General features: G+C 41.1%; 1 protein-coding gene across 2 annotated transcripts in view; it reads left to right on the top strand.

Moving 5' to 3' along the window:
• The window catches only part of LOC105470590 (RAB22A, member RAS oncogene family), a 61,578-nt gene extending 37,512 nt beyond the window's left edge, over positions 1-24,066 (top strand). Inside the window, exons 4-8 of one of the 2 annotated variants that reach the window (XR_980610.2) lie at positions 9,815-9,886; positions 9,976-10,082; positions 10,699-10,808; positions 16,149-18,423; positions 19,822-24,066. Coding sequence is in view for 1 of the 2 variants with exons in the window: in XM_011722745.2 (XP_011721047.1) it covers positions 9,815-9,886; positions 9,976-10,082; positions 10,699-10,808; positions 16,149-16,246 (387 nt within the window). In the remaining variant the exon portion in view is untranslated. Of the gene's footprint in view, positions 1-9,814; positions 9,887-9,975; positions 10,083-10,698; positions 10,809-16,148 lie in introns of both variants that reach the window. The other variant, XM_011722745.2, reaches the window with a different exon arrangement.
• The last annotated feature ends 657 nt before the right edge of the window (positions 24,067-24,723 follow it).

Below are 24,723 nucleotides of genomic sequence, written 5' to 3'. Positions count from 1 at the left end.
CCCCTTTCCTCTGGGTACTAAGACACATCTGCCGCCTCCACTTTCCTCTAGGTACTAAGACACATCTGCCGCCTCCTCCCCTTTCCTCTGGGTACAGACACTTCCGCCTCCTCCCCTGTCCTCTAGGTACTAAGACACATCTGCCGCCTCCACTTTCCTCTGGGTACTAAGACACATCTGCCGCCTCCTCCCCTTTCCTCTGGGTACTAAGACACATCTGCCGCCTCCACTTTCCTCTGGGTACTAAGACACATCTGCCGCCTCCACTTTCCTCTGGGTACTAAGACACATCTGCTGCCTCCTCCCCTTTCCTCTGGGTACAGACACTTCCGCCTCCTCCCCTTTCCTCTGGGTACTAAGACACATCTGCCGCCTCCACTTTCCTCTGGGTACTAAGACACATCTGCCGCCGCCTCCCCTTTCCTCTAGGTACTAAGACACATCTGCCGCCTCCTCCCCTTTCCTCTGGGTACTAAGTCCAATTTCCCTTCCAAGGTGTCTCTGGCAGCCACCCCATTATTCAGCAGCCGTTTAATTTAGTTTTCAAACAATACGATCCAAACAGCACATCTGATAGATTCACGGTGCTATCTTAAGCTCTTAAAAGTGTACCAGAAGTAATCAGGAAAAATAGTCTGTCATCACAGCCTTATCTAAGACGCCATAGATAGTGTGTGTAGTATGAAATCTGACAAGAATCATCACAGACAAATGGAGGAAAACAAAACAAGCCATTACTGTTGTCCTAGACATAGACTCCATGCATTTGTACACACTTAACGTCTTAAGTTTGCTCTGTTTGGTTTCTTCTGTTTTTAACACTGGATGTTGTTCCTCTGTCCCATTACTCATCTGAGATACTTCTGCTTCCCATCTTCCACTCCCCATTCCTTCTCCTTTGCTCCATCTAGAATGGAGCATTTAGAACAGCCGGACCTTTGCTAACCATCCCTCTTCTGTCCTTCAAAAGTGTGTTGCTTACCAGAATCCTCCTGAATATATCTGTAGACACAGCCCTGGGTTCTTTCCCTCTTAGCCACAAATCCATGTGGCCCTTCCTACTAGTAATATATGTACCCTCCACTAAATCCCAAGTTTCAATTACCCCTCACATATATTTGATGATACAGCAAAGCCCTCATCATAAAGAATCATGCTGTAATACAGATTCCATTATGCTTTGAATCAGAGCCTGTCCTGGTATACGCAGTGATGTATAACATCTCTTTTTTTCTGAAACACACAAAAAAATAACACAAGGGTGTTTGCCTCTTTCCCTTTCTGCCAGCATGGTAGCAGAAATCTGTGAAGTTTTATATTTAGCTGGTTTTCCTGCCTCTTGCTTGTCCACTTCTAATTGGTTCTGCAACAGGAGTAGTTGCTCTGAGATGCAAACCTGCCTCCAGCCTGCCTGACGCCCTATCACGCAGCCCAGAGCTGCACAGGAGATGCTCATGAGGCCAGGCCACAGGCCAGGGGTGCTGACCGGGAGGCCCTGCATGAAGAAGGCAGGAGAGGAGCACCACCTGATGAGCACTCACTCCAGCCAGTTGTTGCTGGGCATGAGCACATGTCCAGGCTGGCCAAAGTGCAGTGCTAAGGAAAGCCACACACCTGACAGCTACCCACAAATTGTTTGAAATGCTGGGAGGATCACACAAGACACATCTTGTAAGCCTGCCTGGGTCAGGGACTGCCTGTTTATCCTGGCAGTGCAGTGAAGGTCCAGAATGTGCCATCCACAGCCAGGATCTATTTTCACCTCCTCCCACCAATCTGTCCTCTAGCACAAACTGCATGCAGTTCTCCAGCATGCCATAGTTTCACGCCCTCATGCCCTTCCACAACTCTATTCAGCCTTCAGAACCCACCTCTGATGTCACCTAAAGGGGGCTTTCCTGCCATCCCTGCTCTCGGACAAGAAACCACATCGCCACACTGCTGTGTTGCTCAGACCCACATCTGGAGGTGTCCCTGGGTTCCTCCCTCGCCCTCAGCGCTGGACACCTGCTCCATCCGGATGTTCTGACAGCTTCATTCTCTAAATGTATCACACTTGGATTCACTTCTCCGTCTCCGCTCCCAGCGCCCTGCTCTCAGCCACCTTGGCCATTCACTGAGTACTTTAGCCTTTTCATGGGTCCCCTGCTTTCCCTCTGTCCATTACATGTCCTCATAGGACCCAGAGGAATGATCTGGAAACAAAAATCAGCCCGTGTTATCAGCCTGCTTAATATCCTTCAGCGACTTCCCGCTGCACATCTCATAACAACCACACTCTGAACAGAGACCTCTCAAGCCCCACGTGACTTGCCCAGACCTCCCTCTGGGCTCCTCTCTTCTCAGGGCCTCCAGCACTCCTTGGCCTCATGCCTCTGGATACACTGTTCCTTCTCACCAAAACTCTCTGTTCCCTCCACTGGAGCCCAGCTGGCTCCTTTCCCGTCTTTTAGTCTCAGGTTAAATGTGACACACTCAGAGTTTTCTCTAAACCCCCTGCATCTAAGCAGGGCCCCAACTTTGTTCTTCATTACTGCCCTTACTTGTTTTCCTCAGAACATGCATTAGAAATTGTCCTTAGATACCTGTCTACCTACCTTCATTGACAGAATCTCCCATCAGACTGTAACTCCAAGAGCTGGGACCACAGTGTCTTGTTCACTGCTGTACCCCAGGGCCAGCATGGTGCCTGACCGAGAGCTGATGTTCAGATATTGGTTGGTTGTTTGAATCAGCACATAAACTCTTTGGAGTATTCCTTTGTATCCTGAAGTCTTTGATTGCACTCATCCATGGGATTGTCACCTATTTCCTTACCTGTCTGCCTTTCGTTAGACTGTAAGCTCCTTGAGGGCAAGGACTGCCTTCATGTCTCTGCTCTCAGCCCCTGGCACATGGTATTGATGCCCGTAGGTTTATGTCTACTGATTGCCAGCCCTACTTAGACACAGATAAGGACAGCTCCTCTACCTACTTTTACCATGTGAGTAGTGCATGACTCAAATTATAAATTTCTGGCGTTGTATGTTTATTATTCTTTGTAGTTAGGAGATTTATTGTAGAACCAGAATTGTCATAAAATGAAAACCCTTTTGATGAACTGACTATTCAAACACCCTCCCCAACCTCCCCATTTGACATCTCGTACTGCACATAGTTTTGGCAGATGGGTTGTCTTTCTGATGGTCCAGCTACATTTGATTGCAAAGTGATTTCATTAAGTCAATGAAAGTGATTTTGGAGAATTTCTCAAATGTCCTGTGAAGCCCTTGACGGTAGGGATCTTGTTAACTGAAATGAAGAAGAAGAATACTGCTCAGGATGATGATATGAGTGCTTCAGAAGATAATGGTTTGTGTATCAAAGGGTTAAGAGGGGCCTAGGGAAAATTGATGAAGCCCTCAAATATTTTTGTAAAAATTTGTCATTTTTATGATAAGACTATGAAAGTCAAACATGAAATGAAGGATATCGTATTGTGCTAGCATGTAGTTTTATCAGAAAACTCCTAGCCAAGTTAGCAATCAAGTTCGACTCGGTGTTCATCCAGAAAATTAACTCCTGGCTGCAACAATAAACCTAAGGTTTTTCAAATACCAGATAAAATTAAACTTGATTTTACGATTTTGAATTTATCTTCTCAAGATAGAGCCTTTGTGAGACCATTTTGTCCCTATTATTTGCTATCTTGAATGAATGCATTTGAAGTCACCCTTTCTCCACCAATGATCCTTCAGTAACAAAGACTCCTGCAGTAGTATTGAGACAGACACAACACATACATTCAGAAGCATCATAAAGACACCGTACATGTAGTAAGAACATGCCAAATGCTTGCCGTCTGTATGTGATTGTATAAAAGAAAGTTTCTTGGCCAGGCATAGTGGCTCACGCCTATAATCCCAGCATGTTGGGAGGCCAAGGCAGGTGGATCACTTGAGGTCAGGAGTTCAAGACCAGCCTGGCCAACATGGTGAAACCCCATCTCTACTAAAAATATAAAAATTAGCCAGGCATGGTGGCGCACACCTGTGGTCCCAGCTACTCGGAAGGCTGAGGCAGGAGAATCACTTGATCCCGGGAGGCAGAGGTTACAGTGAGCCGAGATCGCACCACTGCACTCCAGCCTGGGCCACAGAGTGAGATTCCATCTCAAAAAAAAAAGCTTCTTAACCGGAGTCTAATAGACATTGCATCCAGTCTTGAAAGATTTACATTCCTACATCTTAATGTGGTTTCTCCCAATGACTGTTTTTACAGAGATAAGAACACTAGGAAGACTCGGACTTATTTATTGTCACAGTAGTCATGTGAGGAATTGTTCTCCTGTTTAAAATCAGGAACAAGTGTAGTGGCTTAGTATCATCTAGAATTGGGGCAGACAGTCCCAGAGACCAGAGTCTGCAGTGCATCATCCCCACTGGCCAGTGCTCAGTTACCATCCACTTGAAGAGCAGCAAGACCTGACTCTGTGAGTAGAAGCAAACCCAAAAGTGATCCCATTATTAGAATTTGCAGACAGAATTTACACATATATTTTTGGGCCAAATCCAACCTGCTGCCAGTTTTTGTAAATAAAACTTTCATGGAACGTAGCCAGGCTTGTTTGTTTATTATCTATGGTGGGGATGTCCAGTCTTTTGGCTTCCCTGGGCTACATTGGAAGAAGAATTGTCTCAGGCCGCATATAAAATACACTAATGATAGCTGATGAGCTTTAAAAAAAGAAAATCACAAAAACAGCTCAATGTTTTAAGGAAGTTTATGGATTTGTGTTGGGCCACATTCAAAGCTGTCCTGGGCCACATAACAGGCCGCAGGTTAGACAAGCTTGGTCTACGGCTACCTTCACTCTACAATAGTAGAGTTGAGTAGTTGCAGCAGAGATTATGTGACACATAAAGCCAGGATATTTACTACCTGGTCTTTACCGGAAAGCGTTTGCCATCACCTGATTGAAAGCCAGGTTTGGAGCAGAAATGTGCTGACGTCCTTTGAGTCTCTTATATGCCTCCACCTTCCTTCTTTGCATCAAAAGGACATGAAAGTTTCCATGTCAGTAATAGCAGAGTGGCTTGCCCTCCCACAGATAACAATTATGTATAAACTCTGGACAAAACATTTAAAAAACAACTGTTTGAAGGCACTGCAGAGCAACCAAATGCAGTCAGGGACTGCAAAGGGGAGCTTTCTTGTGTAAGATCCACATTTTTACAGCTTTTCCCCAGTGGGCACTTCCCAGTTCGTGTGGCACAGGGTAGCTAGGACTTAAGCAGAAAGCTTGTGATGAGTGCAGAGTTTAGGACTGCTAGAGCAGCCAGAAAAATAGGAGGCAAATCGCAGAAAAGAGGGATTCAACAAGGAGGGACCCCGTAAAGTCTGTTTATAAATTTCCCTGAAGTTTTTTTGACCCCCAAATTGTGAATTCACAAGAGAGATGGTATAAAATGCAACAGAAACCAGTAGGTGGAATGGGTGACAAGACAGCAGAGATGTCAGCTGCTCTTCATTACGGCAGGGCTAGACTTCAGAGTTTGAATCCAATCCTACTGTGGTACAGGGGATCACTGAACACCTTGGGCATTCCAGTGAAACTTCAGAAGGGCCATGCCTTGGGAGTAGAAACGGTGTCCTAGGACTAAGGGCAAATCCAAAAACCCAAATAGACCCACCCTTACAACATGTAAAACCAATCTCAGGATGAGTCACCAGTAGCTTAATACTCTGCAGAGAAGATTTTAAAAAACCAAGCATCTACAGTGCATCATCCGCACTGTCCAGTGTACAGTCAGTGCTACTACACATATGAAGAAACAGGAAGGTGTGACCCAGTGAGCAGAAGCAAACCCTAAAGTGACCCTTTTCTTGGAATTTGCAGACACAGAATTTAAAGCACATATTTTACATATGTTCAGAGATTTAAAGAAAAATAGGCCAGGCACAGTGGCTCACGCCTGTAATCCCAGCACTTTGGGAGGCCACGACAGGCATATTGTTTGAGTCAAGGAGTTCCAAACCAGCCTGGACAACATGGTGAAAGCCCATCTCTTAAGGGGAGAAAAAAAAAAAAAGGAAGTGTTAATGACTTAACTGCAAATGGGCAGTCTCACACAGAATGGTAATAAAGAATCACATGAAAATGCTGAAACTGAAAGCTGCAGTATCTAAGATGAAACATCCACTGGAGGGTGATAGAACAAATTCATCAGAAGAATAGGAAAAAAGTAGAAAAATGTGGACAGAGTCTCAGTATTATAGGGACAAATTCAAACAGCCTAACATATGTGTAATTGGAGAACCAGGAGGAGCAAAGAGAGAGATAGGAACAGAAAAAAAAGATTTCAAGAAATAATGGCTGAAAATTTCCCGAATTTGGTGAAATATATCAACTCACAAATTCAAGAAGTTCAACAAATCTCTAAGTACAAAGAAAACCATATCTAAGTAAGTCATAGTCAAACTGCTGAAAAGCAAAGGTAAAGAGAAAATCTTGAATGCAGCCAGAAGTAAAAGACACGTAAACAGGAGGAGAACAATATGACTGACTTTACACATGAACACTGGAGACCAGAAGCCAGAGGAACAGGATTGTTAAACTGCAGAAAGCAAAAACCTATCAATTTGCCAGACTTCGTTTTCAAATCTAAAGTCAAAGTAAGAACATTTTTAGAAAAACAAAAACAGAAATCAACAGCAGCGGTCCCAGAAAGCTTTTCACACTAAAGGAAAATGACAGTGCGTGGTAATTCAGATCCATAGGAAGAAATAGTAACCACTAGAAATGGCAAATAGAAACGTCTGTTTTTTCTTCTTAAATTATTCAAAAGTTAACTGACTAATTCAAAAATTATAACACTGGATTGTATAGTTTATAGCGTATGTAGATTTAGATTATTTGACAGTGGTAGTACAAAGAATGATAAGATAACAGAAATTAGACTTTTGCAAGTCTCTGATATTTTACATAAAGTGCTACATTTTAAACTCTAAGTAGACTGTAGAAAAACGTGCAGTAGTCCAGACACAGTGGCTCACACCTGTAATCTCAGCACTTTGAAAGGCCAAGACAGGTAGATTTGAGACCAGGAGTTCAAGACCAGCCTGTCCAACATGGCAAAACCCCGTATCTACTAAAAATACAAAAGTTAGCCAGGCATGGTGGCACTTACCTGTAGTCCCAGCTACTTGGGAGACTGAGGCACAAGAATTGCCTGAACCCGGAAGACAGAGGTTGCAGTGAGCCAAGATCACACCACTGCACTCCAGCCGAGGTGACAGAGCAAGACTGTCTCAAAAAAAAATAAAAATGTGCAGTATATATTATAGTTACAAAAACAACAACTTAAAAAATAATACAAGCAAGTACAGTTCAAAAGTCAGTAGAGAAGTTAATATACTAAAATTGAACACTAAGAAAAATTCAAGCAACACAAAACAGGAAAAGAAAGGAGGAGCAGGAATTTTTTAAAAAATGGAACAGATACAGGCCAGGCACGGTGGCTCACGCCTGTAATCCCAGCACTTTGGGAGGCCGAGGCGGGTGGATCACCTGAGGTCAGGAGTTCAAGACAAGCCTGACCAACATGGAGAAACCACGCCTCTACTTTAAAAAAAAAAACACACACACACACACAAAATTAGCTGGACAGAGTGGCGCATGCCTGTAATCCCAGCTACTTGGGAGGCTGAGGCAGGAGAATCGCTTGAACCCAGGAGGCAGAGGCTGCAGTGAGCTGAGATCACGCCATTGCACTCCAGCCTGGGCAACAAGAGTGAAACTCCGTCTCAAAAAAAAAAAGAAAAGAAAAGAAAAGAAAGAGAAATGGAACAGATGTAAAACAAAATGATAGACCTAAATCCAAATATATTAGTGAATACATTAAATGTAAAGGAGCTGAACTGCTGAACCTTCCACTTAAAAGGCAAAGGTTGTCAAAAATCGGAACCCAACCATGTGCTGCTTATAAGAGGACTACTATAAATATAAAAACAAAGTTAGAAAATTATAGAATGTAAAAGGATATAGTATGCAAATAAAAAACAAAAGAAACCCATGTGGTTATATAATATCAATAAAATGGACATGAAAACAAAGTGGAAGAAGGACATGGTGAGAAGAATTATTGAGGAACTTTCTGTGTTGATAGAACTGTTTGACATCTTAGTGGATGGTACTCACACAGATGTATGCATTTGTCAGTTTATCAGATTGTACTGTGAAGATCTTTGCTTTTCTCTGTATGAGTTTTACCTTACGAATTTGAAGGAAGAAGGAAAACACGACCCTGTAAAGAACATTGCCAATATAAGTACATCAAAAATGAAAGCTAACACCATAACCTTTATTCCGTCTGTGCACTTCTGTCTCATTTTCTCTTGTGCTGTTGAAGTCAACCCAACACTTTATCTCTTTTTTACTCAGTAGTATAGTTTTCTTTTCTGTGGTGCTTTCTTGCTTATAACTTTTATTTTTGTTTTCTTCTCTCTAAAACTTAATGTCTCCTTTATTGGAAGTTAGTAGGCTTTCACCTCAGAGGCAGGGGTTTCTCACAAAGACTGGTAACAGTTTCTGTGTATGGACAGCGAGGTCTGACACTTAGTTTGACAGCTCCCCACACTCATGCAGTTCTTACTCATTTGTTCACCAATTTTTGATAACCTATAGCATGTCAGATGCTAGGCCCTGAGATAAAATGGCGTGCCCAGCAGACATGCTGACATCCCTCATGGAGCTTACAGTCACAACTTCACTTTCTTTGGTAAAACTCAAATTAATACAAAACTTTAAAAGCCAAAAGGTCAAACTCATTGGATAGGGAGTTCCAGAATCCATAGTTGTGTATGTGGTTTATGTATGTGAACCAAATGCTCGTCTATGATCATTCCTGCCTGTGTTCAGGGGTAAACCACCATTAACAACAGGATGCAGATACAGTGTCATCAGGTCATAAGTAGGGGTCAGGCTTCAGAGTCAGGGTGTAAGACAAAAATTAAGTATAGGCAAAATTCTTGTCATTAAACATTGGCATCATATTCAGTGGGTGAGATGCTCACACAGGACGTGTGCCCAAGAACCGAGGTTGACTGGGGAAAGAACTTCGCAGCCTCCGTCTCACACTCATCGAAACAGCTCACCAAATCACGCTTGTTGTTCGGATGGTTATTCCTCTCCCTTCTCTTTCCTCCCTGTTGTGTGTCACGGGTGTGGAGGCCAGGGTGATGAGTGGGAAGAAGCTGTGTATACAGGGTTAGATTCATGTAAATGAAATGAGATCTGTACCCAGCATTTGGGAATTGCCACATGCATGGAGATATCAAAAAAGCAAGTCTCAAACTCATCCAAGTAGTGAATGTAAATGTGTACTCATTTCTGAAGGACAATCAGTGTTCACATTCCAGGGTTTTCTTTATGACACCCAAATGCAGCCACTTCTCTGGAGAACTATGTATAGCATTATTTTTATCTCCGTGATAGTTAGGGAAGCCAAAGTTTAAAGGACTATTGAACAAATGAATTTGGGAATTATAACACTGAGTTCAATTAAAAAGCCTTTTGAGCTGAAACAATTGTTTATAGCACCATATTTAAGTCCTATAAAACTGTATTCTAAACTATCTTCTGAGAGACATTTCAGTGTTACGTTGAAAGTTTTTGCCTTTGGTAATTACTGGTTCATTTGCTTTAAAGCAGCATGTCATTTTCTTTGGCTTAAGAGAAAGATTACTTTTTGTGCAGGGATAATGGGCTTGTAAGTCTAGTGTAAAACGTATTTAACCGATTCTCCCAATTTTCTTTATTTTCCCTCCTCTGCAGTTTCGTGCCTTAGCACCAATGTACTATCGAGGGTCGGCTGCAGCTATAATTGTTTATGATATCACAAAAGAAGTAAGACTATATAGCTTTCTTTAGATTGTTTTGAAAACTCTCTTTTGGTTGGTTAGATCTCCAGTTGCTCTCCTTTTTTTGTGTTACAGGAGACATTTTCAACATTAAAGAATTGGGTGAAAGAGCTTCGACAGCATGGCCCACCTAATATTGTAGTTGCCATTGCAGGAAATAAGTGTGATCTTATCGATGTAAGGTAAGTGATTAGAGCAAGAGATTACAATACCTATTATGTGTTCCTTTTCTTAATGAGCAATATCCAGAATAAGAGTCTTGCTTTTATTTTGTCTCTGACATTGAAAAATTCCTTTTGGTTGTGTGGTTGGAGTCCTAAAGTTTCAAACTAAAATTAAGATTTCAGGCATTTGGAGCTAATTATATTATATATATAGACAGGTGTGCAATTTACGGAAATGCTGGTTGCTTTGCACCCGACATTATCTGAGATCAGAGCAGCCCCCAGGCTCCCATGACTTAGAATACTTGAACGCAGAAAGCACATTTATTGGCAGTTTCTCTGGGCCACTTCCATCATTCCCAGAGCAAGGGCTTTTTGAGAATTGTGGCTGGAGAAAAAACCCTGCCAACCCTAATCATTCCATTAGCTACATTACTAGTGGTACCGAGTTTTGTTTCATTTTGTTTGTTTACCCATGGGTGTGAGGTAGTCAGGAAGACCATGTCTCAGGGCCCAGCCAGCAGCCATTTAGGTCATCCTTTGTCCTCATAAATCTGGTTAACTACTGGGTAGGTGGGGGTACAACTAAGATCTTTGTGGGTAGAATTTCTGATACGTAGTTGTTGCCTTTCAGAGAAGTCATGGAGAGAGATGCAAAGGACTACGCCGACTCTATTCATGCAATTTTTGTAGAGACCAGCGCAAAAAACGCGATAAACATAAATGAACTCTTTATAGAAATTAGTGAGTATCTCTGTGCCTTATCCATTTCCTCTGTAAAAGCAACTTAACACAGAATGATCTTCCTAGTTAGAATTCCCATCTTACTTAGAGCAGTCTAGTCTCTGATACTGCGATCAGTGAAACGAGATTGGAGAAGGTAAGAGTAATGGCCGGTTTTCATATCATGTTACAGTTGCTGAAGAGCTGTTGCCCTTCTGGAAAGAATGTTGCTACTGAATAAATAATGCACAGGGTATTGAGGTCATGAAAGCAGTCCCATTTCTTTCTCTATTTAAATTTTTTTTAATTTTTTCCATTAGTCGTCCAAGGTCATTGAAAATGAACAAAATGAATAAAGGAAAATGAAATGCAGGTATACTTGCACTGTAAGAAAACCCTCAAAAATAATACTAGACAAGTGAAAGGCAAGATCTGTTTTCCCTCTTTCCCTTCCCTTTCCAGAAGTGTTAATATGATGATACTAGACAGGAGAGGGGCTGCTGCATGCCTTTGGGATCCTCTGAAGATTGTATCTATGTTTATTCATTTCATTCAAATTCATCAAAATATTTATTGGGAGCTGTTCCAGGCTCAGGGGAAATAGCCATGAAGAAGATAGACGCAGCCCCTGCTCTCCTGGAGTGCACATTCTACAGAGGGAAACAGACAGTGAACACCAAATAAATAGGATCATTTCAGATCATAATAACTGATACGAAGAAAATAATTTAGGATGAAGCGAAGGAATGTCTGCAAGCAATCAGGGAAGGCCTCTCTAAGGAGATGCTATCAGAGCTGAGGTCCAAGGGAGCAGGCCCTGCAGAGGTATGGGGAGTCACATGAACTGAACATGTCAGACTTCCAGGTGGAGAAAAGCAGAACGCCGTGAGAGCAGGGTGGATGTAGCGTTAAGATCCACCATGTGGTTGAGAGCCAAGGGGACTGAAGCAGAGTGGGTCCTTTGCCATTGGGTCAAGGAGGGGCATGCACTCCAGAGCCCACCAAGGCCAGGCAAGGATGACCCATGAGCAGAGCAGGCCCAGGTGAAGCCCTGGGAACCCCACTAAGGCCAGGCCCAGCTCTATCAGCTGGGACCACACTGGAATGTGGGCCCCTGGTTGGTAAGGTTCTTTTCACATTTTTTTTTACGTGTCCCATTGTTTAGATCTGGCCAATCATTTAAGTATTTTCAGAGTCCTTTGCAGGCCTAAGGAGCCCATCTGCTGCCAGATATGGCCAGTGAACTACTTACTGCACCCTCTAGGCCAGCGCCTTCATTTCAGTGTTAAAAAGTCATGATGTCCCTGGGCATGGTGTTTGTCACTTATAATCCCAGCTACTCCAGAGGCTGAGGCAGGAGGATCACTTGAGGTCAGGAGTTTAAGACCACCCTGGGCAACAGTATAACCCTATGTCTTAAAAAATAATAAAATAAAAATACTAGGGCATTGTAGCATGCACCTGTAGTCCCAGCCACTTGGGAAGCCGAGGTGGGAGGATGGCTTGAGCCCAGGAATTTGAGGCTGCAGTAAGCCATTGATTGCACCACTGCACTCCAGCTTAGGTGACAGAGCAAAACCCTCTCTCTTAAAAAAACAAAAATCATGTTTATTGTTGTCCTAGATGTAAATAGCAGGTACCCAGATGAATTTTTGAAAGGCAACATAAAACCAGTTGGGAATTTTTCACAGCTCAAGCTAAAATACCTAAGTGTGTGGTGTCATGAGTATGTTAAAATTACCGCTATCTTTTTGTGTTCTTTACTTTAGTGGTATTAAAAACAGGAAGGTAGGCCAGACATGGTGGCTCACACCTGTAATCTCAGCACTTCGGGAAGCCAACGTAGGTGGATTACCTGAGGTCAGGAGTTCGAGACCAGCCTGGCCAACATGGTGAAAACCCATCTCTACTAAAAATACAAAATTAGCTAGGTGTGGTGGTGCATGCCTGTAATCCCAGCTACTTGGGAGGCTGCGGCAGGAGAATCGCTTGAACCCAGGGGGTGGAGATTGCAGTGAGCCAAGATCACGCCATTACACTCCAGCCTGGGCAACAAAAGCAAGACTCCATCTCCAAAAAAAAAAAAAAAAACGAAGGTAGTAGTAAACCAACAATGAAATTCTTATATAAAAACTAGTGTGTACATATTCATTTTAACTGTGAAAAATAAAACCTGTATGTTCACAAGGATTAGAAAAATTGAGAGACATGTACATAGACCTTATTGTCCGCTGGTTTAGTAAAACTGCCTGAGCACAGCGCCTGGCACACTGACTTTGTATTGAAGTGTAGTAGACATACAGAAATGGGCACATATCAGAAGTACAAAGCTCAGTGAATTTTCACAAACTGAATATACTCCAGTGCTTGGCACTCTGGTTGGGACATGGCCATTCCTACACCCAAGGGTAACCGTCCTGATACTAATTCTCAGATTGGTTTATCTGGTTTTGTTTTACATATATTTTGTACTTTCTATTTTTAAAAACATACTCTGTTTCCTCTGTGTATCTGGCTTCTTTCATTCTGCATTACATTTTTAGACCATCCATGTCATTGCATCTAGCTGTGAACGATCCATTCTCATGACTGGTTTGTGCGTGTCAGTGTCAGGGTCCAAGTTGTGGGGATAAGGGGGCAGTGAAGAATACCCACAATATAATTATCCATTCTGCTGTTGCTAGACATTTGGGTAGCTGTCTCCAATTTAGAGTTATTACAAACAGTACTGCTCTAAACATTCTGATCATATTCTTTGGTGAACATCTGTACACATTTTTGTTAGGTGTATTTATACCCACAAGAAAAATTGCTGGTCGTTGAGTATGCATGCATTCAGTACAGCTTTACCGCCAACCAGTTTTCAAAGTGGTAGTTGTACTAGTTGACACCCACACCAGTAGTGTATGAGAAGTCCGGTCACTTTCTGTCTCTGGTGGGTAGGCAGTGATCTCCATTTTCATGACAGTTAATGAAGTTGAGCACATTTCCGAATATTGATTTACATTTGTCATATCTACATATCCTCCTTTGTGAAGGGCCTGTTAAGTCTTTTGCCTGTTTTCCTGTTGGCTTACCTGCCTTCTTCTTAATGTTTTATAGTTCTTTATTTTGGAGATGAGTCACTTATTGACTATGTATATTGGAAATATCTTCTAATGTATGGCTTGCCTTTGTTTTCTTAGTCAACTCCTTCAATGGATTGAAGTTTTTAATCTTCATATAATCTAATTGATCCTTGTTTTCCTTTGTGTTTAGCTGCTTTCGGTTTTTTGCTTGCTGTTTTAGAAATCATTACCTAATCCCAGCTCATGAAAATAGTCTCCTCTTCTTTCTTTTAAAAATATTATTTGTTTAACAATTTTTTGATGTCATACTTCACAGATGTCTCTTAGATACCAGCTATATTTCAATATCCATTTATTGAGAATAATGACAAGAAGCTTGGGTAAAACTTTTAAACGAATTTGTAGTATATTCACAGCGGTGTCTAGTCATTTGAAAAGTAGTTACAAGACACTGGGAGATACTTTCTTAATATGGAAACCATGCTGTGTACTCCCCACACAGATCTGCAGACAGCTCAAAGTGGTGGAGGCTCAAGGCTTGACAGAACCTGAAAGTCAGTGGAGAGGCCATCTTAGCCTTGTTAATGCCAAAAAATGTGCATGTCCATTTATTCCATGTTTATAAAATACTTCTGTGTCATGTATTGTGCTGATAAGGTACTGGAAACATAAAGATGGGCAAATAGGATCTCTTGCCTAGAAGAGCTTAGGATCTAATGCGAGGGAGATAGTCATGTAAACAGATATGAGATATGTGTTGTAACCTATTTCTGGTGTCCTGATTGATTGTAGTGTCTGAGATGTTAGAGAGTAAGGAAGTGGGAGAATGTCAGGAAAGCCTTTGTACAAGAAGCAACCCTTGAGTTATCAGCCAGGTAGGTAGGTAGGTGATTTAAGGATTCTCTCGAAATTGGCATTATGCTTCACGGAGCAGTGAAGTGAAACCTGTTCATTGTCATGCATTGTTGGTAGGAGAATGTAGTGGCACAGCCTCTTCAGAGAGTAATTTGGCAGCATCTGTCAAAATGTAAATTGCACATTCTTCCTGCGTTTACGCTGGATAGACACTGGAATACAACGTATGTGTCAGACAAACGCCCAGGAGTAGAATGCCGTGACCTGGCTCTTCTGCTCCTGGCATTAATCCTGCACATACACTCATAAGCTGACAGAGATGCTTCTTGCATCTTTGTTAATAACATCAAAATGTTGGAAACAAACTAAACATCCATCAGTAGAGAAATGGTTAAATGAATGGTGGTCCATCTGCAAATGCAGTATTGTAGAGCTGTTAAAAAGAAGGCAGCAGGCCAGGCACAGTGGCTCACACCAGTAATCCCAGCACTTTGGGAGGCTAAGGCAGGCAGATTGCTTGAAGTCAGGAGTTCGAGACCAGCCTGGCCAACATGGCGAAACCCCGTCTCTACTAAAAATATAAAAATTAGCCGGGCATGGTGGTACATGCCTGTAGTCCCAGCTACTTGGGAGGCTGAGGTGGGAGAATCGCTTGAACCTAGGAAGCTTAGGCTGCAGTGAGCCAGATTATGCCACTACACTCCAGCCTAGGTGACAGAGCAGGTAAGCCTGTCTCAAAAAAAAAAAAGTAGGCAGCTCTTTCTCCATGTACTATGATGCCACAATCCCCAGGATGTGTTGAGTCAAAGTATCATGGTGGAGAATGGTGCCTATGGTTTGCTTTATTTCTTGCCCCATTTGGCCTTGGAAAGGGGAGATGGGTAGGGATGTAGGTGTGCCTGAGCGTTTGTGCATATATGTCTCTGGAAGCCTGTACGAGAAATGGGCCACAGTGGTGGCCTTGTTATGAGACAGAGGGACAGCCATGTTCTGATTGAACTTTTTAAAAATAAATCGTATGTATTACCTACTCAAAACAAAATGTTTTTAATGTGTGGCTTTTTTTAATCAAAAAGCTTTTATTAAGTGCTGTGTGATATCCTTGTTTGGATCCTGGGGCAGAAACACGACATGCGGAAAAACTGATGCTATCTGAAAAGAGTCTGGAGTTAATAGTGATGTGGCAATGTTGAACTCTTCATTTTGACAAATGTCCCATGGTAATATGTCAGCACTGGGGGAAACTGGGTGGGAGGTACCCAGGAGCTCTATCATCTTTGCGACTTTTCTATAAATCTAAAATTATTTGAGTATAAAAAGTTTATTAAACTTTTTTTTTTTTTTTAACTTCAGTGAAACCTGTCAAATTGCATCAGCAAAATTGTTGTGTCTGAGAAAGTTAAAGCTCACTCCCTTCCCTCTTCTCATCTTGGTTTAGGTCGAAGAATTCCATCCACTGACGCCAACCCGCCATCTGGCGGTAAGGGCTTCAAACTCCGAAGACAGCCTTCAGAGCCAAAGCGGAGCTGCTGCTGACCGAACCTCAGCCCCTCAGACTTGATGATGAAGTAGGTGGTCCTGAAAGTTAACAGGAGGACTGGGGTCCCTACCACCAGTTTTCACCTAGCCAGTCTTGAGTCTTCTCCGTACAAAAAGGATTCACAGAAATTGACCAGTTCTGTTCTCCAGAGACTGCAGCAATGATATTTTAGTCTGTGAACTTCTATTATGTAAAGAATCTCTAATGTACAAAGGGACTACATCGTTGGCTTTTGACCTTGCTGAAAAGGAACATATAACTTTATGGATGGTAGGATTAAGTTGTTGAGTAGTTTTGTAATCAAGATTTTATGTAACATTTGTAAAGGGAAAATTAGCACTTTCGTGGTTCTTAAGGGGAAAAAAAGACCTTGTGGAGATTATAATTTCCTTCGTTTCTGTTACCACTGTTAGAGGGAGTTGTATCATTTAAAATATAGTGGGATAGTTTAAGTGGAGGGAGGACAATTATTATCTGAAGCTAAAATGGGTTATTTATAGGACTGAAGGAAATGATTTCATTTCTGCCATCTCTAAAGCACTTTTCATTGAACATGTTAGCCTAGGATACGTACAGTAAATTAACAATGATAGCAGCAGATGCCTAGCTCACCCTGGGTTTCCTTCTGACCTTGTCATGGTGTGTGCCACCAAACACGTTATTGGCACCTTTTTAAATAAGCTCTCATGATCAAGATGGTGATGGTAGAGAAGCTGCCCAGGATAAATTGAATTTCATATGTTCTGAACTGACTAGCAATGGTTTAAAAAGAAAGAAAAGAGGAAGTGAAGAAGGTGGTGTAAATGCTGTCAATTATTTTTTAACCCAAGTATTTTGGTGGGGAAAAGCAAGTATCTGTTGCTTAGCATAGGTAAAGTTGTAGTCTATATTTATGAGGCCATTGCTTAAAGATTATAAATTATGTAAATACATTAATAAACTCTAAGTTTCATTTGACATTCCATTGAATCTTGCACCCAGTCTTGCATATGCCTGCCCAGTTTTCAGCCTGTTAACGGGAGACTCAGGCACATTGGTATTGTATAAAGGTATACAGTCTTTAAAGGTTACAGTCTGCCTTCCCTTCTACCCACCCGCCTTCCACCAGATCCCATCTGGAAATGGTAATAAGGACATATGCCACTTTGACAAATCTGACTAGTCCTTACTAGCCTGAGGGTCAAAGATGAAGCTCCAACCCCAAGTCATTTACCTGGTCTTGGTAATAAGTTTCTTTTAGCTTGTACAGCATCCTCAGACCAACTGAGGAGCTTTCCTTGTTAACAATTTAGCTTATCTTTTTGTTTCCTTTATTTTTGCCTGCCTCTGTTAGTGGTTAACACTCTTTCCCCTCAGGGAGCCTAATGAGGTTTTTAATATAATCTAAAAATAAAGCATTGAAGTGAAGTTGGTGAAAATTTGTTCCTGGTCTAATTTGGCACCCTTCCAACCTGAGTATTGTAGGGGAAGGAAATTTACAAGATTTAATAGGAAATGAAACAGCTTGAATTTCAAACTAAATTGTATTTTCAGAGCTATCCTTAAACTGAACAGCTGAAACTTTAAAAAATAATTGTTATTATTTTGTGCCCCCCACTTAATATGGATAGATTTTAATGGGAAGATTATAATTCAGATTAAGTAAAAAACAATTCCCTTTTCCCTGTTGTATATCTTAAGAATTTGGAATTTTTTTTTATCTTCTGAAATCATATAGAAAGAATGTCGTTAGTAAAAATTCTAACTTCGTTTTGTTTAAAAGACACGTGGATGCTCCATCCCCCTAGGATTTTGCTTCCTCCCCAGTGCTAAATTAGCAAGCTCCTAGAGAAGCCATGTGATTCCCAGGGCCAGGCGCTTTACAACTGAAAGTAGTTTGACTTTCTTCTGTATACATCCAGATGGATCCCAGGCATCTGGGCACCGCCCTAGTATGTCCCTAGAATTCCCACTGCTGGGCCTCTATCTCCATGACAACAAAATAAAAACAGGTTGCTTGACTCATTACCGAAGAGGCAAAGCATGTGCGACCCTTTCTGTCTTATTTTACCAAAAGATGGTGCAAATCTATGACCTTCACATTTTTTCCACCAAACCCAGCAGTGGCTGTTGGTGATTGTATGGTATCTCGGTGCATGGGGAAAGGCAAGGTCTTCTGAGCTCATCTTAACTGGTGAGGCATCTGGATGTCTCTGATATTACTGTGATGTTTTACTGTACCAAGCCCAATGTGGGTCCATCTCATCAGCCCTTTGCTGATTTCATGATTTCTCACACTCCCTCCCATATGTAGGGTGTGATTCTGTTTTATTGTAGCCACGTTTTATTAACAGAATGAGTGATACGAAGCTTGTACTTAATGTATTTTTCGGGCCTCTTCTCTCATTTTCATCAGTCTGTCTAAGAAGTTGACTCAGCACTGTTTCTCATGTAATATCCTTTTAATGCTTAGCAACAACAATAAGAAAAAATTGCTGTCTCAGATCCGTAATCCATACTCCGTGAAAGCAGGAAAAAAATGTTTTTACTTATTTCATTTGCTTCTAAAATGCAAAGATGAATATTAAAGTCAGAAGCAGTATTTTATTTTGAGCACATTTTGGATTATTAACCTGACTAAGCAATGATCTAGTACACATTTCATATTTTCTTTATAATAATTTATTATGGAGAAGAGGCTAGATTTCAAAGGAATTGAGACATATGCCCATCTATAAACATTTTTTGGTTTTCTTACGATACAGGGCCATTTTTTAAAACTCTCAGGACTGAACAGAAGAGAAAAATTATTAATTAGCTGCTACTTTATGTTGATTCTTTTCAGAGAAATTGAAATAAGCTCTTTGCAGGTGTCCAATCCTAGAAACCAATGGTCTCCAGAACTCTCCTTTCACACAAGTGTTTTTCTGATTCTATGATAACTAATTAACTATCATCTGGTGATTAAAAGAACATAAAGTAAGATTATGATTAAGCGTCCGTCACCTGCTTGTCAGCCTCAGTCAGGATACGTTTTACACGAAGCAGCTGAAAGATTTAGTTCTTTTCAAAGTAATTTATTTTCTTGTGACCGTTTATGATGTTGTTTGAAGTGCCTGTTTCCCGTTGTGCACACACTTTCTGGATGTCTGAAAGGATCAGGACTCTTGTGTTAGAGGCTTGCCTCCTCTCTGTGGGCTGGTGTCCTTCTTGAAGTTATCAATTCCTCTTATTCTTAAATATCTAAAGGGAAAGGAAACCACCTTTAATTTCAAAACTTCTCTTTAAGTCTTGTATGTATTTCTTTTCTGTTCTCAAGGAGGAAAATTGGTCTAGGAGGCCTTCCAAATTAAACTCTGGGAAATATAGTAATGAAAATATCCTTTAGCTAACTTTCCTGTAACTGTCAAAACAAAATGTCAGTATTTGTAGGGCACTGTGTTAAAATAAGGGGTTTAGATTCCAATGACACTGTACTAATTGGCATGTCAGCCTCCAGCTCAGAATGGCATTTGCTCATGGTTACAGGCATCTTTTAGATTCTAAGAGTGAGTTACAGAATTCGTTTTGGTACTTTCACTTATTCTTTCAGAATACATCAAGGACGTGATTCATGGGCCCTTAAGAGTATAAGATATAGTTGCACCGTATGTTGCTTAAGTAGCAGATGAGCCCCCCTAAACATCCACATGTCTCTGCAGGAACCTGTGTAAGTATTGCGAAAACCCTTTTCTTCCAGGGAAAAATTACTGGAAATTCCTTAACTGAGGTACACTCGGTACTCGCTCTAGAACATTTGGGAAATGACAGCGCACAAACTCAGGCTGGCTCTCCCCTCTAACCTCACTGGGCTGTAAATGTTCCTTCTAACTCTGTAATGAAAGTTAAATGACAATGACAAACTAGATAGCGAACCTGTAAAAGTCATTATTTACATTTGTTTTAAAGGGACAGTTTTACCGTTTGACTTCAAGAGAGTTTCTACCTCTTAACAGTTAATATTTTTTAAAGGAAGAAATGGAATGTACCTTCAGGGGTCAAGCTGTTAACTGTATACCTGCCTCCAGTTAGCTTGGTTTATCAAAAGGATTTTTAAATGATTCAAGATGATGTTTAGGATATTTGTTTTAACTCCTGCTGTGCTATGATTTTAAAAAAATAGTCTAAGAAACAAATTTATCCATGAGATAAACATTATATTTTATAGTTTTAGAAAAAAGAGCTGGGGGTGGAATTTAGCCTAGAACTTAAAGAAACAACCTCTGCCAATTTCTCTTGACAGTGGAGTTGCTTGTCTTGACTTCTAATAATAGAAATCCAGGCAATTTGATTATCCGGTTTGCAAGAAACTTTAATGGAATTCTGGGGCATTTGTCCTGTTTTATGTGCAAATGAAAGTCTAAAAAATATTAGGATATTACATTTTTCAGGAGCCTCCATTTTTTCAGTCTAAGAGAACGATAAGTGAGAGACCGATTGTGATGAAGTTTCATTAGACATAATGTGGAAAGTGAATAAATAGAACCAAGAATCTTCATATTTCTGTCTTTCAGGATTCTCTTGGCATATAGGAAAATGATTTACTTTCCAAATCTAGGACTTCCAGTAGCATAGATCAAGTTTAATTTGATGGTCTGTACCGTCACAAATAACTAATATCTGTTTTCTTTCCTTTTAGAGTATAATCAATTATTGACAGGCCAGAAAATTTTTGGCTTCAAAACAAAAGGATTCATAAGCTTAAAAAAAATAAAAATTCCCAAACCTTCCGTCTATTCCTTTTATTACGTTGAACATTTTACATAGTAAGAGTAAGATGTATCATTAGTAGATGGTGAAATTAAAACCATGGTGTCTAACAGATTTAACAAAAAATGTTTAATTTACTACAAGTTCATTTTCAGATCTGTATGGTGCCCAGTGCTCCACAAAATGCATGATAATTGCAACAACAAAATTATTTTCATGAACAAGAATTCAAGTGCCAAAGTCCTATCAGCCAATTAAAAGCCATAAGAGAGGAACAATTTTTTTTTTTTCTTTTTTTAGATGGAGGCTCACTCTGTCGCCCAGGCTGTTGTGCAGTGGCGCAATCTCAGCTGACTGCAACCTATGTCTCCTGGGTTCAAGCAATTCTCCTGCCTCAGCCTCCTGAGTAGCTGGGATTACAGGCGTGCACCACCACACCCAGCTAATTTTTGTATTTTTAGTAGAGACAGGGTTTCACCATGTTGGCCAGGCTGGTCTCAAACTCCTGACCTCAGGTGATCCACTCGCCTCGGCTTCCCAATGTTCTGGGATTACAGACATGAGCCACCACGCCCAACTAGTAATGATTTTTTTAAAGGGCTTTTCTTAATTGACAGTTTTAAGTTGTAGACATTAATAATCTAACAAACAAAACATGCCAGTTTTACTGATTCCAGTTTTTGCTGGATTGAGGAACTTTTCATTACTTAGGGAAACTTTTGAATGTAGTACTGTGGAGGAAATCATCCTTAAAATAGCATTTCACACATAGGGCCAATAATTTTTACTTAGAACTGAAATTGTCAAGGAAACCCCTGCAGCATGTAACGTCGTATTGTAGAAGAGCTGGGCATACCTCTTCCTCTAGGCCAGTTCAGAGGCCACTGGCGGCCCAAGGAGAGTGGGGCCCACTGGCGTGAGCAGTCCCTGTGCCCATGCCCATGGTGGTGCTTGACTTTGCTTTGGGGCTTAATCCTAGTATCATTTGGCCATTACTTTTTAATTAAGTTTATACTTGAATAATCAGTTTTACTCCTGAAAAATTTTGAAGCCAGCACTTGAATTTGTTTATATTCACTTACTTTGTATATGAACTTATGACATTAGAGTTTGTAAAACTACCTTAACGTGGCTCATGCATCTGATGTTAGAGGGACTGGTCAGTTCATTACAGGGCGAATTATTGGCAGCTGGCTAGTCAGAGCAACTGATGGGTGGCTTTGTGTGTGTGTGTGTGAGACGGAGTCTCACTCTGTCACCCAGGCTGGAGTTCAGTGGCGCGATCTCGGCTCACTACAACCTCCGCCTCCCGGGTTCAAGCAATTCTTCTGCCTCAGCCTCCTGAACAGCTAGGATTACAGGCGCCTGCCACCACGCCTGGCTAATATTTTTTGTATTTTTAGTAGAGACAGGGTTCCACCATGTTGGTCAGACTAGTCTGGAACTCCTGACCTCATGATCCGCCTGTATCGGCCTCCCAAAGTGCTGGGATTACAGGCATGAGTGGTGGCTCCATTTTTAAACCATTTGTTATCCTATGTAGACAGAGCTTTATTGCCCTGGAAAAGATTTTTTTTTTTTTTTTTTTTTAACTCTCATGCAGTTCAGTCTTTTCATCATTTCACTTTGTGAGTCACTCACATAATTGTCAATCATCCCTCTGACCTTTTTAAGAATTTACATCTTACCATCTCTGATTGAAGCAGCCTTCTCGCTTTATTTCCTTTATGTTCATTTTCCTGTGGGCTCTCCCTTAGAGACACACGGCCGCAGCCACCTCCTCCACATATGTAATACGCCTTCTCCTGCGGCCTTCCGTGGCCACAGCAACAGGGGCTGCTCAACCGCTCCAGCTGGGCTTTTTTAACAAGCACTGTCAGAAATGCACAGGCCCGGGGTGGGGGATGAACAGAAGTTGATTAGTGGGCACAGAAATACAGTTAGATAGAAGGAATAGTTGGAGCATTCGATATTACAGTAGGGAGACTGCATCTAACAATAATTGATTGTGTATTTGAAAATAGCTAGAAGAATCAGAATATTCCCAGAACAAAGAAAAGATAAGCGAGGTGAAGGAAATCCCAGTTACCCTCATTCAGTCCATTACACATTCCATACAGGTCTCAAAATATCACAGGGACCTCAAAGACATGTACAGTTCTTAGTTTAACATTTTTGAAAGAAAAGAAAACCGGCCAGAGCATTAAAACAAATAAAATAAGAAACACAAAGACCAGTGTTAGGTGAAGAACTCCAGTGCTTCAGAAAGAGAATAGCAGCACTCCCTTACCCTGGGAACATGGCCAGTTGACAAAATGGGTTTTGGTTTTTTTGTTTTGTTTTGTTTTACCATTGGTAATAAGATAGTTAACATAAGTGGTCAGAACTTCGCTGAATTTGTAATAAAGCATTTGTTAAGCGTGTAGAAGTCTAAATCAAAAGTCTTGAAGAAAAACAGCTATAGCAATGAGCCTGGACATTTTTCAAAAAAAAAGAAAAAAAGAAAAAAGGAAGCTAAGCCGTCCTACCAGCAGTCTCTTGCTCCTAAGAATGTCATGCCTTTTCAAGACCTGATGCAAGGAATAAGATATTTGTGCCTTTTTATAATAGCATCTATTATGAAAGTAAAATTCAGTTGCTTACAGTTTGGCCGCTTTGTAGCACTATTATAAACAGCCCCAATGTATGGTCTTGGCCGTACTGCATGACACATGGCCTGGCCACCTGTAATGGAATGCTGCAGTGGTGGTTTGCCAAGCTTCTGTGGATGTCTGAAGACTTTATTTTTACAGTCTTAACCTTGGGCTGGACCTAAGTGTATACAAACCATATGGTGTCTGTATTGTTTATAGATGCTGACAAAAGAAAACTAGACCTTTTGTTCTTTGTTGTAAGATTTTTGTTTTCATACCTATGCTCATAGGAGATAGTTTGCAAATGAAAGTTGATTTGCCATACCTTTAAATAATATTGTTTTAGCTTGAATATTCTATAATACACTTTTATAGAGTATAACATGCTAAATCACTGTTTTGTTGTAAGAAAGGTGTAAACATTTTGTTAATAAAATGCTATGTTTACAAATATATATATATTTGCCTGCCAAATGGTTTCTCTTTGTGATATTACTCATGATATGTTCTTCTTAACCAAATATTCTGAAGTCGTTTTTAAATGATCTTTGGATACTGAAATACCAGAATTTTGACAGCTGTAGTGTCTGGTGAGCAGCAAGTTATTTGTACCAAGGTATCTGAAGCTTCCCAGCTTCCCATATCCTTATCTTATACAACTCCTCCCTCTCCTTGCTCTTCAGTAGTTAAGATGGGGGTTCTAGAAGCAGGTCAGCAAGGCCACCAGTGAGCATTTAGAGGGAAGTTTGCTGCCCCTGGAAGAAAGGAACAGTGTGGTGCCCTAGATCATAGAAGAAAAGGTCTTCCCTTGTCTTCCATTATTTTGCGGATTTCATCGAAGATGCTAGTCTTTCCATCCAGTGCTGACTTGAACCCTGCACCCCCAGTACCGTTCATTGCCAGCAGAAGCACTGGCTCACACACATCCGTGTTCTCTTTGCTGTTCCTCTTAGGTAGAAGCACATTTGCCTGTACAGTGTAGTTGTGCCAAAGAGTACCTTACCTACAAGTTCAAGTGAGGGAACCAGAGAGGGCTTGAGACAAACAGGCTTGGATTTGAGTCTCATCAGAGCATCTTTTCAGGCTTTGTGGCCCTAGACAAGGCCCTTAAC

This window comes from Macaca nemestrina, chromosome 15, assembly GCF_043159975.1.
Source record: "Macaca nemestrina isolate mMacNem1 chromosome 15, mMacNem.hap1, whole genome shotgun sequence".
Lineage (NCBI taxonomy): Eukaryota > Metazoa > Chordata > Mammalia > Primates > Cercopithecidae > Macaca > Macaca nemestrina.
Note: the sequence above shows the minus strand (reverse complement) of the source record. Positions and strands in the feature narration are given on the sequence as shown.